At 42.3% G+C, this 16,210-nt stretch overlaps 1 protein-coding gene across 1 annotated transcript in view; it reads left to right on the top strand.

Moving 5' to 3' along the window:
- Window positions 1-15,945, top strand: part of smad3a (SMAD family member 3a) — a 51,131-nt gene extending 35,186 nt beyond the window's left edge. Inside the window, exons 4-8 of the mRNA XM_080730794.1 lie at window positions 1,452-1,577; window positions 3,609-3,821; window positions 4,862-4,999; window positions 5,846-5,990; window positions 12,666-15,945. Coding sequence (XP_080586920.1) covers window positions 1,452-1,577; window positions 3,609-3,821; window positions 4,862-4,999; window positions 5,846-5,990; window positions 12,666-12,789 — 746 coding nt within the window. The 3' untranslated portion in view covers window positions 12,790-15,945. The remainder of the gene's footprint in view (window positions 1-1,451; window positions 1,578-3,608; window positions 3,822-4,861; window positions 5,000-5,845; window positions 5,991-12,665) is intronic.
- The last annotated feature ends 265 nt before the right edge of the window (window positions 15,946-16,210 follow it).

Below are 16,210 nucleotides of genomic sequence, written 5' to 3'. Positions count from 1 at the left end.
CATTTCCTTTTTTGTACCGGAGGCAAGGACTTGATAAGGAATCGGGGTATCAGCCTCTTCATGTGTTTGCACTTCCTCAAAATCATGTCCCTTGATGAAGGTATCCTATTATGATGCCTACTTTGTCATACCTGACAAATTGCCCTGAGCTTCCATCAATTGAAAAAAAAAAAAAAATAGATGGAATTCAGAGAGTGGAGGGTATGTCCAGTCAGGTTTCTTGCCCTCCCTGCTGCAAAGGCAGTACTTGAGCTCATCAAATGTGGCTGCAAAGCAGGTTACAAGGGACGGTGCAGCTGCTCAAACAATAACCTGCCTTGCACTCTCCTCCCTGCAAATGCTATAGTGGAAACTGTCAACACTATTAGGGAGCCAAGGGAGGACATGTATAGTAGTGAATTTCTTTGGGTACAATTGACCGTGAGCTCTTTAAGAGGATAGGGTGCGGGTTTTGGGGTGACGATAACAAAGAGGTGTGTGTGTGTTGTGTTGTCAGTGTGAGTGCAGCGCAATAAATGGACATGTTAGACTGCGCGCCCAAAGTGAGAAGTTGCAATACCTTAATTATTGCAATCCCTGCAGTAACACCTGTGAACTGTCTAACACAAAAATGTAATAAATAATACTGAGAAAATAAAAACAGTTAAAAAAAAGAAAAGAACTTCCCCATCAAGATTCGGCAGGCCCCCTGTAGTAACTCTGAGGACCCCCTAGGGGTCCCGGACCCCCTGTGGAAGACCCCTGGGTATTTGCTACTACTCATTTTTGCTTTCAGAGCCCAGTTACAACAACTTTAATGCTTCAGTTATGATCTAATTTAACATTGCTCTGGAGCAGGAGCAATGCGATTACTGAGATAGGCTCAGGGGTCTGTTTGGGGGGTCCCAGGTGAGGAAAGACCCCAACCAAAAGTTAGAAAGGTTATTCTGGCTGCTTTAAAAGTGTAATAAATGAACTCAGGATGTTTTAAAACCTACAAAACAACTCTAATATTATGAAAATCGGACATTAACTGGCTGGCGTACTGTTCAGAGGCAGCCATCTTGGAAACATGGCAGCCATTTTGATTTTTCAGTGTCTAATGTGTTTTATCATAGGAACAACCCCTAAGGAGTACTTGTGAAAAGTTTTAGGTTTCTTTCCACTTGTGAAGTATTTTAGTGCAAAAATGCATTTATCTGCCCCGCTTTATTAGCTCAGTGGTTCTCAAAGTGGATTTCAGGGACTCTCTAGGTTTTTTTATGGGGGTCTAAATTGACCCTTACAAGTCAGTAACTTTGACAGTGTACAAATGGACCCGTCAGGGTCCATTTGGTTCCATTTGTACTCTGTCAATGTTAAGGGGAGACCTTCAAGTTTCAAAGTTTGAGAACCACTGTCTTAGCTAATACTTGATGTGTCAGGGTTTTGCTGTTGTTTGTGACCATATGTACCATGTGCTTGTGTTCCAGAAACGCCGCCTCCAGGCTACCTCAGTGAAGATGGGGAGACCAGCGACCACCAGATGAACCACAGCATGGATACAGGCTCCCCTAGCCTGTCGCCCAACCCTGTCTCCCCCACACATAACAACATGGGTAAGGACCCAATGTGTGCGCACAGTAGAAACCTCAGTGCCCATGGATAAATGTGTAACCGAGCGTACAAATGTTTGTAGACGTTTTGTACATTCTCATTGAGGATTTCTTTACTGTTTGTTTGGCGTCGTCACAGGAGACCAAAAAATGTGGACAACATGTGCTTGAGCATTCCTGCGTACATGGTACATATGTTCAGTGTGAGTGCGTGGGCGCGCACTGCGCAATATTTCCACATTTCACCTTAGTTAACCGCCTTCCTCCACGGCTGTCCACCTTCTATACTTCTGGACCTGAGTTGTGTCTATACTTGGCGTGCTCTTTTTCCCCTCTACACCAAATCTCTTTGCCAATAATAGCTGATCTACAAGCTCACCACATGTCACAATGTGCTGTGTTGTGAGCTTATAGATTGGCTATATTGGGGTGAATGTTCCCCCAGATGTTGGGGTTCAAGTGGTTAGCCACCTCTCTCCTATGCAAAAACTCCTCTCCTTCTCTGACTCAATGGGAAGCTGTGGGTGAAAGAAGCCATTGTCTTTCCCTCCTCCCTGCTCCCTTTCCGAATGGGGACAAGACACCAGTCAGCCCACGCTAACATCAATAATAATATCCTCCGCTTATTGTATCAGAACGGAAAATCACCGGGGGGGCTTCGCCGCCAAGCAACCGAGTGAAATAATAAATAGCAGCTTCACATGGCTCTGCTGTCCACCGAGCACAGAACTGGACTTCAAAGCCACAGACAAAAATGTTTAAAAAAAGGTTTTCTTTTTTCCTTTTTTCTTTTTTTTTTTTTTACCAGAACCAGTGTTGAATTTACTGAAAGCCATTATGGATAAGCATGTAATTTGACCATTTCTGGCTCTGGTGTCCCTCTAGTGAGGGTTGAGTTTCCACATTTTGTTTGCGCTTCTGGGAAACTGGGTGTATGGGTTTGACATTTTGTGACGTAAACGTTGTCTGTTTTCTTTGAGTTTTTTCTTTTCTTTTTCGGCTCTCCATTTCACCCCCTTTTTTTCCTCTCACTTCCCTCAGTCTTTTCCTTCTTTCCTCTCCACAGCTGTCTACATTCACACTCTTTTTCTCCCTTTGCTCTTAACTTAACAAGTTGCAAATCATGTAAAACAAACAAATGCACACATCCGCAATGATCTGATGCTGATGTATTGATGGCTGCTGGGCTGGCAAGTTTCGGATTCCGCATGTCAAAGTATAAATTATATTAATTCATTTTGTTGGTCTATTTATTAACTGGGACAAATGTAGTCTTGCCGTGCGGTATATGAAAACTCCTGTCCACACTGGTGATAAATGATAAGGATGATGTTAAAGTTGATTGAGTTGGATACTGTTTTTTCCCTCTAACATTTCCCTATGTTTTTAGTTTATTGAAATAATGTCATGCCCATCACATGCCAACATGGCGATGACCCCTGTTTAGAGCAATGGTATCAGAATCTGTTTTCAAAACAGTGCGAGTAGGTTTTTTTTTTTTTAAACAATGTGTTTATTTTGTTTTTCATACAGACATACAAGACAAGTTATACATTACAAGAGTAGGTTTTCTAAACTGTTACAACCCATACGCTGAATTTAGATTTCTCCTCATGATGGGTAGGCAGAGATCTCTTGATATCTGGCTGTGTCTAGGCCTGTCACAATTATTACATAATCATCATCAATCGCAATTATTTGACATAATTGCAATTATTTGACATAATCGCAATTATTTGATATAATCGCAATTATTCGACATAATCGCAATTATTTTGTTATAATCGTTTCCATGTTGTAACATTTTCATATAAAACATTTTCAAAAATAGTCGAAATAGCCGATCTACAAGCTCACAACGCGTCGCGAGCTTGTAGACAAACACAATTAAATCGTTTGCAATTATTTGAGTGACAGTTAATCGTCATGTAAAATGTCATAATCGTGACAGCCCTAGCTGTGTCAGACTATAGTTGAGTTGGCCACACTTCATCAAGGTGACCTGGTAACCAAACAGGCTTCTCTTCCCTTCAGATCTCCAGCCTGTGACGTACTGTGAACCGGCCTTCTGGTGCTCGATATCCTACTACGAGCTGAACCAGCGGGTGGGAGAGACCTTCCACGCGTCGCAGCCCTCGCTGACGGTGGACGGCTTCACAGACCCCTCCAACTCTGAGCGCTTCTGTCTGGGCCTGCTGTCAAACGTCAACCGCAATGCAGCTGTGGAGCTCACGCGCAGGCACATTGGTAAGCCACGCCAGCTCCACCATGGCTACCAGAAAAAACATACTTGCTTAACACTTCTCTTGCCAACCCAGAGTTTCCCGAGTTTGTATAGGTACCCCCCCTGTGCCAACCCAGAGTTTCCCGAGTTTGGCCTGTTTTTGAAGAAAAAAATATTTTTTCAAAACTTTCTTTTTTTTTTACTTTTTTTTTTACCTCAAAAAATGTATTAGGCATGATCGCGATCACGAAATTGCATGTTTAACCCCCATACCAACCCATTCTTTCAAACATGGCAGCCATGTTTGTTTACATCTGAAGAAAACATAATGGCTGCTATATCATGAATGCCTGAACGGATTTCCAAGCGGATTCTTTTGTTTGAAAGCTGTGAACAGCGTGCACACACGTGGTGCATGATCTAGGCATGGGCGTGCACGATCTGTGCACTATGAATTACATGGAGGTCTATGATGACCATGGCATCTTGGACCTTCAAAGACATTTAATTGATTGCAACTTAAGTGTTAATAGAGCGTATGCATCATATTCCACTCAGGATCAGCACAATGGACAGACTTGAGTGGCAAAATATAAAGCAGCATGAAGCATTCACTCCCGTTGACTTATTGTTATGGACATCATAACCATTGCATCTGCAAATGGAGCTAATGTTTTAAGCCCCCCCCCCCCCATTGATGGATTACTTCCTCTTGAAAATGTGTTAATTTTTGTGGAGTGGTATTTAAAAGTGATATATAAAAGGTTACGGGATAAAGTATGAATTAGCCTCTATTCACCCTCACACAGTCGGCCTAAATTCTTTGGTTGGTAATCACAGTGTGGTTGTTTACTTACTCCTTCTTACTCCTTCTGATATTCTGTGAACTAACTAACCCCTCATTGACACACAACAGGATGTAAACAAAGAGTACGCCTTCTAAGATAATGCACATCTTTTACTGCCTAAAACCAAGTATGGCAATATCATTCCTGTTGTTATCCTGTGCTATGGTGGTGATCTGATGTGGTAATCAATGTTGTTCTGTCTCTGTGTCCTGGAGGTCGGGGAGTGCGGCTGTATTACATCGGAGGTGAAGTGTTTGCGGAGTGTCTCAGTGACAGCGCCATCTTTGTCCAAAGTCCCAACTGCAACCAGCGATACGGCTGGCACCCTGCCACTGTCTGCAAGATCCCACCAGGTATGTACTGTATGTAGGGAGAGAGACAGAGAGAGAGGGGAGAGAGACAGAGAGAGAGAGAGAGAGACGGTGGTTCTCTCTCACCTTGTGCACTCTTTGGTTATATCCTTGCTGTCTTAAAGCATTGGTTCTCAAAGTTAAGCTGTTTATTAGCATGTTTTGCAACCTCGCGTCACACCTGGTAATAGGAGGAAAGCCTGGTATTCGTTCCAAATGGCCCTTGTGATCCGGTTTAGAAAATAATTACAAAAATTCTGGTGGTGGGTTCTGGTTGGCGTCGCATTGATTTTTTGATTGGGTATTGATTTTGTTCCCCAAAATAATGCAAATCAATTAGTTTAGTCGCGGCAGGAGTTAGAATTTAGGATGGACACAGCAAACGATTATTAGACCCAATGAAGCGGAACGCTCATACAAAACTAAATACATTTTAAACTGGGGAATGGCTTTGGAGGTGCACGGCGCCGGAACTTCCGGTCGTGGGTTCCCGGGCCGCCTGACGGCGGAATGTTATTTCCGCTCTGACTGGATCAGAAACCCGCCAAAAATGGTATTGAAACCCAGAAACCCTGGCTAGTATTTGTGTGAACGGTGAACTAATATTTGGCATTTTAGAGGTATTAAAAATTCCTCAAACTGTCACTTTAGAAATGTGCAGATACCCTCTATACACTTAAACTTTGTTAGTTTGTTTACTGTTGAGTGAGAAAACAATGTTGCACATTAAGTTAATCATCTGGGGACCCCCCAAAATAATCTGGGGACCCCCCCTGGGGGGTGTCCCGACACACAGGTTGAGAACCACTGGGCTGAACTGATTGTCTCTGGGTCCGTCCGTCCATTCAGGTTGCAACCTGAAGATCTTCAACAACCAGGAGTTTGCTGCCCTGCTGGCCCAGTCAGTCAACCAGGGCTTCGAGGCCGTCTACCAGCTCACCAGGATGTGCACCATCCGTATGAGCTTCGTCAAGGGCTGGGGAGCCGAGTACAGGTGAGCCATGCACAGTGCTTGGACCAGGGGCGTCACACCAAATTCTGGGCCCTGGGTACAATGATTCACTCACATTTTGTGCTTTAACTATTGAAAAATAGCAGATATACAAGCTGAGTGCCGCACTGCGAGCTTGTAGATCTGCTATTTTTTGAAAAATATTGAACGTTTGTCCAAGTCTTTGAATATTTCAAATCCTTCTAAGGTTTTTTTTTTGTTGAAAAACCTATGTTTCTATGTCAGTGGTTCTCAAACCTTTTCATGTGAAGGACCCCCAAAATGAAGCAAAATTTGAGTTGCAAATGTTCCGCTTAAAAAATACATTTAAAAAATAGCAGATCTACAAGCTCGCAGCGCGGCACTCGGTGCAGCGCTGTGAGCTTGTATATCTGCTATTCATCAATAGCTAAAGTATAAAATACCAGTAATTCCAGGCCCCTCCACCTTGGGCCCTGGTAACTCAGTCCCACTTTCCCCCCCCTTGTGACACCCCTGTCTTGGACCAGGGGTATTCAGCGTTTTTCAGTTCAAAGACCCCTTGGCTGAGAAAGACATGAATCAGGGACCACCACTTCATATTGTATAACATTGTGTTACAGATTAAACTTTTTCATAGATTTCATAGATAGTTTCATAGACTTGTTTGACAGCGCTATCATCAATGTATGTTGGTTTCATGTTAAGGTGTGTTTTCAGAAATGTAACCACTTAACCGTCAATTAGTAATCCTGACCTTTCGCTCTGTACTTGATCTGCTCTTTTTCCCCTCTACACCAAACCTTTTTGCCTAAAATAGCCTACAAGCTACAAGCTCACATGCCTATTATTGCTTTTATAGCACGGTTGCCAGAGATTAACAACAAGATTCACCCACCATTTTTACCATAAACACCTCAGATGTAAAATAGCAGTGGGTCATCGTGATTATAGGGTGGAGAACATCAATGTGTGTTATGTAGGCCTGTCACAATTATTATATAATCGTCTAATCGCAATCATTTTACATAATCACAATAATGTTTACATGACGATTAATTGTCACTCAAATAATTGCAATTATCGATTTAATCGTGTATTTGTCGTTGACAATTACATTTCTGTTTGGCTTGTAGGCTTTGAAGTTGCACATGACAATCATGACACATAACTTATATTATGCAAAGAAATTACTGACATATTTGAGAATGTTATACTTAAAAAAGAACATTGATAGTGGAAATAGCCGATCTACAAGCTCACGATGTGGTGCGTTGTGAGCTTGTAGATCTGCTATTTCCACTACTTTTTGAAAGTGTTTGAAACTATAATAACATTTCTCAACATGGAAACGATTATGACGATTATGCAAATTAATTGCGATTAGACGACTATGTAATAATTGTGTCAGCACTATCAGTGGCAGCTCTTTTGTTTGAGATCACAGTTTCACCATGCAGACAACAGAGACCAACACCGACCATGAATCTTTATAGCAGGGGTCTTCAACGTTTTCAGGCCAAGGACCCCTTAGTTGAGAGAGAGAGATGAAGCAGGGACCCCCACAACCTGTTCATAGATTCCATATAGTTTCATTGTTTGACAGCGCAATCGTCAGTGTATTTTGGATTCATGTCAATTTGTTTTCAGATATTTAACCACTTGAACCGTCAATACTTAACTCATTGAATGCCCTTTTCAAGATGGCCGCCAAGTACCAGGATGCCACGTTCCTAAATTTCTAGTGCACAGATCAATTTTTAGTGCACGGATCGTGCACGCCCATGCACCATATATGCACCATATGTGTAGTACTTTTTAACAGCTTTCAAACAAAAAAATCCGCTTGGAAATCCGTTCAGGCATTCATGAGATAGAATCCTTCAAAGTCAGACAAAACAAACACTGCCACCTTCCTAAATTTCTAGTGCACGGATCAATTTTTAGTGCACGGATCGTGCACGCCCATGCCTAGATCATGCACCATATGTGTAGTACTTTTTAACAGCTTTCAAACAAAAAGATCCGCTTGGAAATCCGTTCAGGCATTCATGGGATACAAGCCTTCAAAGTCAGACAAAACAGCCATTTTTGACATTTTGAAAGATGTGTTTGTTATGGGGCTAAACATGCAATTTCGCAATCGCGATCATGCCTAATACATTTGAGGCATTATTAGAATTTTCTTTATAATTTTTTTTTTTTTTTTTTTCTTTCTTTTTTTTCTTTTTTTTTCAAAATGGCTTCCAACTCGGGAAACTCGGGCTGTGGCAGCCTGGGACTACTGTAATAACTCGGGAAACTCGGGCTGTGGCAGCCTGGGACTACTGTAATAACTCGGGAAACTCGGGCCTTGGCAGTCAATGAGTTAATAAACTTGACCTTTCATTCTGTACTTATGCTGCATTCACACTGAGAGAAGCCAAGCTAATGGTTTGCTTGGTAATTCAATGTATTCTCTATGCAAACCAGCTTTAAAAATTGCCAAGCTTTTTTTCCAGCTTGGACATTTTAAAAGCTGGTTTGCATTGATAATACATTGAATTACCAAGCAAACCATTAGCTTAGCTTTTCTGTATGTGAATGAGGCATTAGTCTGCTCTTTTTCCCCTCTACACAAGACCTCTTGGCCGAAAATAGCAGATCTACAAGCTCACAACGCCTCGCAGCGTGAGGCGTTGTGAGCTTGTAGATCTGCTATTTTAGGCAAAAGTTCTCAGAATATGGATGCCAGGGTTCAAGTGGTTAAAAAAAGGAGAAAAAAAGTTTCTATCACACAAAGATTTGGCGCCCCCCGCCCCCCCCCCCCCCCCCCCCCGTAGTAACTCTGAGGACCCCCGAGGGGTCCCGGACCCCCTGTTGAAGACCCCTGTCTTATAGCAAAGTCTCCAGCCAGCCAGCCTCTCTCTCTCTCTCTCTCCCTCCCTCCCAAGCATCTGCATGCACTCTGCTGCAGCGCGTCACGCTGCCAAGAGCCCATCAGCACAACAGCCTTGGCCCAGCAGCACCAGCCCACTGTTTTTAAACAAACACACATGTGCTGTGTCAAAGAGAGATGTCAGACTTTCCCCCGCCGCTCGCTCTCCCTCCCTCCCTCCCTCCCTCTTTTCCACCCAGCGTGACTCACCTGATAGTAGCAAACAGAGGACAGGAGAGAGAAAATGGCCCCAGGGCCGTCTCTCAGTGCGAGGCAGTGCTTGTTTGAAAGTTGACTTTTCCAGCTGAGGTTTCCACAAAGGCGAAACCCAGTACTGTGTGTGTGTGTGTGTGTGTGTGTGTGTGTGTGTGTGTGTGTGTGTGTGTGTGTGTGTGTGTGTGTGTGCGTGTGCGTGCGTGTGCGTGCGTGTGCGTGCGCGGCCTATTCTGTCCTCCTCTCTCTCTCACAATCTGACTAATTTTTTCACTTTGCCTTTCCTACCCACCGCATCTATTTTGTTTGTGTGGGGCGGCATAGCTCAGGGGTAGAGAAACCGTTATTAGAGCACGAAGGGTTCCCAGTTCGAATCCGGGCTCCCCCTGAGTTAATGTCGAAGGGTCCTTGGGCAAGACTCTAACCCTAACCCTAATTGCTCCCGGTGAGTAGGTTGGTGCCTTGCATGGTTTCCTCCGCCACCGGTGTATGAATGTGTGCGTGAATGGGTGAATGTAATGCACAATCTCTGTAAGCGCTTTGGATAAAAGCGCTATATAAATGCACCATTTACCATTTACCTTTATGTATGACTCCTTCGAGCAGATCTCTTCGAAGGTATAATTTCGTCGCTGTCGGGTGAAAACCTTGTATGTCCAAAACCGTTAATTTTGTATTCGTAATTTTAAAAATTATTTTAAAATTGTGATAATAGCCTATCTACAAGCTTGTAGATCTGCTTTTTTCACTAGTTTTGTGCGACAGTCTTGTATGACGAAGCAGGGCTTTGCTTTACGAAGAAAACGTACACATTTGAAACTTGGAGATACAAGTTTTTTGCCCGACAGTGACGATTTACTCGAGTGCCTTTCTGCCTCTGTGTTGGAATAGTTCGTTTTCACATCATGCTCACTTGAGAGGGGCTCATGAAAATGATTACCACTCACCAGGTGCAAAGAAACCATCCAATTATATTACTTCTCTTATGCAGTTTTCTTTCTTTTTTGAGCGGTGGTTACACCGTCTCCTATACGTGGCCGTGTGTGTATGCGTGTGTGTGTGCGTGTGTGTGTGCGTGCGTGCGTGTGTGTCTGTATGTAGCCTGCAGGCCTGCAGTACCTTTTATGACCACACATGTTACAGTTTTTTTCGATTGCTAAAACACATTTTTCAAAACTGTACGTTCTTTTCAAAACTGCACACACAAAACTCCAAACATTACACACAAATTGCTAAACCCTGGCATCCCTTTGCAAAACAACTCTTTGCCATCAAATCTCTTAACATGTTCACAAAATGGAACTCGTGTTTTCATTTGGTAAACACAGCCATATTTTCACATGACACACACATACCATTCATTGAATAAACACAACTAGCTTTTGGCTGAACAGAACACTACCAAGCATGTACAGAACACTGAAGAGCAAAATTGAAAACACAATTGTCGAAATGGAACACACCATAAGAATGACCATGGCTCTGGAGAATAAGATATTTCTCCTTTTGTAAAATGACTCAGTGTAGGCCTACTTTTTTCATTGTCAAACATAAAACAGCACACAAATATGCATCCAAACAAAAACAAGTTTTGATTTACAGTAGATTTAGGCATCATGCCTCTGGTCAGAGATGGGCACAAAAAACAAAAATAATATTTTGAAAGAAATTGGTCAGTACTTGGTCTAATACTGACCAGGACTGTCACCAATATACTATCCTGGCGACAGTATCCTGGTATTTATACCTTTGTATTTCAAATATTTTTTTGTATTTTGTGCCCATCTCTGCCCCCGGTTCCTGTCTCAATGTTCAGTTGTGCAACAACTGTGGTTTTTAGACAACAGGGGGATTTGTAATTGACACTAGACCCGAAAGTTTAGAGATTTGAATATTTGTGTGTTGTGGATTGATGCTTTGAGACTTTATGTGAGAAGTGTGTGCAAACCTGAAAATTGTGTGTTGTGTTTTGACAACAAGGTGATGTGAAATTTACATCAGAGTGTAAAGAAGGAAAGTCAGAGTCTAATATGATAAGGAAATCTAAAGTAGTAACAAATTGAGTCAAGTGATTGGGGACAGAAGTAAAGGTTGTGAAAATTGTGCCTAATTTTAGCTTTTTGTGTTTTAGCAATCGAAAAAAACTGTAAGGGAGGGGCGCTGTTGTTCAGGCCAGGCCAGACCAGGCACACACACACACACGCACGCACACACACACACACACACACGGTAAACCACCGCTCAGTTCACACGGGTGTGATTCTTTTTGTTTGCTTTGGATGGGCCATTAACTTTCTTGCCCTACTGTGCCACCCATGATCTGGTCCGCTGAGGAATCATGTTAGGAATCATGGGGTGTCGCACCAAATTCTGGGCCCTGGGTACAAGGATTCACTGTGTTATTGTGTGCTTTAACTATTGAAAAATAGCAGATATACAAGCTCACAGCGCGGCACCAAGTGCCGCATTGCGAGCTTGTATATCTGCTATTTTTCTAGCTAAAGTATAAAATAATTAAGGCCCCTCCACCTTGGACCCTAGTAACTCAGTCACTCCCCCCCCCCCCCCCCCTGGGTTTGGGCGCGTGCTTACAGTACATAGGCTCTGATGCCTGACGGTGAGTCATCGGTTCGCTGCATGACTCGCTTAAGGTCTTTGCACACTTCTGTGTTTTTTTCTGGCCGAATTTCAGAGCACGTAAATAAAAAAACAACAACCTCACTTTATTGCCGCCCGCTTTGTATTTATTTTCGGACCAGGGTTGATTTTTTTTTCGATTTCCGCAACTATCCCTACTGGGTCCCTTGCTCTCTCTCTCTCTCTTTCCTCTCTCTCTCTCCTGCCTGAAAAAGGTTTTTGCGGATTTCCAAAACGCAACGGGAAAAAAACGCAGCAGTGTGCAACCAGCTTTACTCTCTCTCCCACCTCTCCTGTGTCTCTATACTTATTACTTACCTATAGAATTGTTAAAGAGGTGTGTGGTTTTGAAACCTGTTCAGTCAGTGTTCCGGATGAAATTGAAAGTGAGATTAAAGAGAAATAGTTTAGAGGGAGGAACTGGTTCTCGGTACAAAGAAAGGAGGCCTGTTTCAGTGGTGGAAAAAGCACTCACATATTTTACTTGAGTAAAAGTATCAATACTGCAATATAGAAATTCACTGTTACAAGTAAAAGTCCGGAATTCAAAATGTACTTGAGTAAAAGTATAAAAGCGTGTACTTAAAGTGCCACAAGTAGAAGCACAACATGTTTGAAAATAGCAGAGCTCACAACGCGTCGCATCGCAAGGTATTAAAAAGTCCTTAAATTGTCACATTATAAATGTGCATATGCCCTCTATACACTTAAACGTTATGTTGGTTTGTTTCCTGAGCGAGAAAACAATGTTGCACATTAATAGTTGATCATCTGGGGACCCCCCAAAATAATTTGGGGACCCCCCCTGGGAGGTCCCAACCCACAGGTTGAGAACCACTGCTTTACACTGCAGGCATGTTTCTTTCTTGGTTGTTGTGACTATTATTGAACCATGTGTTCTCTCTCTCTCTCTCTGCCTCATCCTGTCCCAGGCGGCAGACGGTGACTAGCACCCCCTGCTGGATCGAGCTGCACCTCAATGGCCCCCTGCAGTGGCTGGACAAGGTGCTCACGCAGATGGGCTCCCCCAGCATCCGCTGCTCCAGCGTGTCCTAGGGGAGACGTCTCCCAGCGTCCACCCACTTCCACGACCACATCCTCCCCTGTCGAGTAAACAGACTGAGAAACTCAACTCACAAACTGGACACAGAGACACACGAGCAGCTCCGCAAAAGGTCCTGGAGAGAAGATGAGCCCTTCAAACTCTGCCAACAACCTCCGATGTGCAACTTAAAACGCCCTCTCTTCCCCCACCGACTGTTGGTAGCACTTTTTTATAATATACATGTTGTTTGTGACAAAAAGGGGACAAGTGCATTAAAGCAGAGCCATGTTGGTATGGTCTCCACGTGTATTCCCATATATATTTTAATTGCAATTATTTTTTCTATGAACTTGGCAATTAAGTGCCAAATACGCTGTAGCATGGGAGCAGTGTGGTTTAGAAACTCAAGAGATTTTTCACGTTCTTTCCTTCCTCAAAGCTGTTTTTCATGTTTCTTGTTTTTTGTACAGATGCAAAAGATTTGTAGTTGTCCCCCCCCCCCCCTAGCATGTGTAAGACTGTTTTAAACACATTAGTGGAATTTGTTTCTCTGTTCGGGCATTTAATAGCTGTTCTGAAGATGCTTTCCAATGTGACCCAACGAGATGGATTGAAAATGTACGAATTACTGGAAAACAAAACATACTCTTCAGTCATCACTTATGAGTGGTGCTTGAAGGAGGGGAAGCTGCAAGCATTGAAGGACACTTTAAGGTGCTCATTTATATTTGTTGATAATAAGATGATATTGATATTGTCAATTACACAGGTGTATGAAAGGAGGCACACAAGTAACAAAGGAACAGCTGAGTTAATTTGACCAGGAGGAATACGGAAGTCCGACATATCATTACTCCGAATACGTGGCACGTGCGGTTAGGTTAGGGAGTGAAGACTAGAGATGGGGTTAGTAATGTCGGAGTAATGCGTGTCGGAAAACAGAGCTACGCACCCCAAATGACCAGCTGCTGTAAAGTACAGTACCTGCCCACCAATTCCCACTCAAGCCTGATTTTGGGGCACGGTCGCATGTGCGAATGACCATCCCATGCCGAGGCAAGTTCCATATTGTGTCATGCTCAATGTGAGCAGTGCAGAATGTGATGTAACATAGAAATTATGTTGTTAGCAATTGGCAGTTTGAGTGGATAATATGCACACATGAGTCACCAAAGTTGAAATCCATGTGAAGCAGAAGATGCAAATTTTGCCTCGCCATGGGGAGCATCGCGCCCCTTCGCTCCAGTGAACGGGAGGCGATTAATATAATATTTCATTTGTGCATGTCTGACCGTACCTTTATGCTTCGGCAGCCAAGTGTTGTGCGACTCTTTAAAAACAAACGTTTTTAATCGGTTATATTGTCAAATCTTCTCCCTGCCAGTGGCACAGTTTATGGTGCTGTGTATTTCAACCGCGAGCTAGATGTAGTCTCTATAAGTCTGATAGTTCAGGATAGAGCTCAGGATGTAGATATTGTTTTTACTTCAGGTTATACAGCAATACACCATGACATCATAGAACTTAAGAGAGAGCATATGCCTGTTTATTCCACTGATATTGCATGATGTATCACTACGTATGATCAGGTGATAATTGACAATTAATAGTTGTAGATGGTACATAGCTGGACTAGTGCTCGACTTTTGTGACACTAATATCCTGTAGTGAGTACAGGAGTGCTTTGCCAATTTGTGTTTCCCCACATTTGTGCTGTGCTTGTAATTATTATAGTGTTTAACCCTTTAAGACCTGGAATTATAAAAAAAAATAGCAGATATACAAGCTCACAGCACGGCACCGAGTGCTGAGCTTGTATATTTGCTATTTTCAATAGCTGAAATATAAAATAATTCCAGGTCTTATTGACAATAAACCTACAGCAGACATTTACAGCACACAAATCTGCAATCGTTTAAATTTACCATAACATTCAGTCAGCCACATGTGCACATGTCCTACAGAAGCAGAGTGCCCCGTTCAGCATTCTGTAACATATTGCCATTATTTTTACATCATCGATGATCGACCTTTTAAGCACTCAGGTTCTGGGAAAACAAGCTCAATTATGTACATAGCTCAACAGTATATTAGGGACAGTGGTGTCCTTATTTTCCACAAGTTTTTAGATTGTGGAGTCTATTTTGCTATCCGTTATTTTTTGTAGGACTTGAAGGGGGATAACATGCTGGATGGTATCTGCCCCCCAGTGTTTAGCAACACAACACATACTGCAGGCAGATCTGGGGGTCTGATCTTGTATTTTTCTATATGTGAGGCCGTTTTGATAAAGAATTGTCTTCTTTTTTTTTACAAAGGGAAATGTTTCAAATGAGTATGGGAATGTACATTATGGTAATCCTACCCATACGTTTTAATTGCGTGTGCATGTACAGTATACATGTTTATAGGTGACCATTGCCTTTGTACGGTTATTGGTCTTGGCAGCAGATGAACAAAAGGGAGGAAGCTAAGACTTTGATGAAACATTTAAAGACCTATAATTGCTGTACAACATTGGAAGGTGAAGTGTCGGTTCACTCGTGTGCCATGTTTAAAAACGTGTCTGACTGCAAATGGGATTCCTTCCAGTGCCCACCCCAAGTATTTAACATGACAGTGTCACAGAGTGGGTATTATGGTTACTAATGATGTTATTGCTAGCCCAATGGTGCTAAGCTTTAACATTCTGCTTAGGTTTATTACTGTTTGACTACGACGACGGTAACCCTACTAGTCTAGTCTATACTGCCGCATACGTACAGATACGTTTCAGAAAAAGTAGTATCTACCGATCTGAAACAAGAGTTCTTTATAAAGACGTCCCACGTTTCTATGCGAGTAAACTCCTAATGGCATGTCATTGGCCTTTTTTAATCCAATTGTCATTTCATGTATCCAGTACAACATATTTTGCAGGCAGTTTTACTTTGGTTTCCTTTTTTCTTTTTTGTATACTCTTCAAGTAAAAGTGCTTGTTTATTTTTTTCTCTTTTGACTAAATTGACTGTAATTTGCCCGTAATTTGTGCTTTTGTGTTACAAATTGCTCTTTTAGATGTGTTCTGTATAAAAATGATAATATGCCCATACATTTTTGTTATACATTGCATTTTTTTGTTTTGTTGTTGTTGGTCTATAAATAAAATCTTATATCTTGTGGCGGTACTGGAGTCAAGATGTCATATATCAAACAGAATCTTCATACATACTTGTGTGTATAATATAGGCATACTCTGAATTTGACTGCGATAATCCAAATAAACCTTTTCTTGGTAATTTAGGAAAAGGGTGTTGGATTTAATCAAATTCTCTGCCAAAATGTTCTAAAAAAATAACCTGAACTTGATGAATTAATAGCTACTCTAGAACTCGTATATACTGTAGGCCAGAGCAGTATAATCAGAGAGTGGTGTCACCGCGGGGTCAGAAA

Source organism: Nannobrachium achirus, assembly GCF_963921795.1.
Source record: "Nannobrachium achirus genome assembly, chromosome: 7".
NCBI classification, from domain to species: Eukaryota; Metazoa; Chordata; class Actinopteri; order Myctophiformes; family Myctophidae; genus Nannobrachium; species Nannobrachium achirus.
The sequence above is the reverse complement of the archived record's forward strand: the minus strand, read 5'-3'. Positions and strand labels throughout refer to the sequence as shown.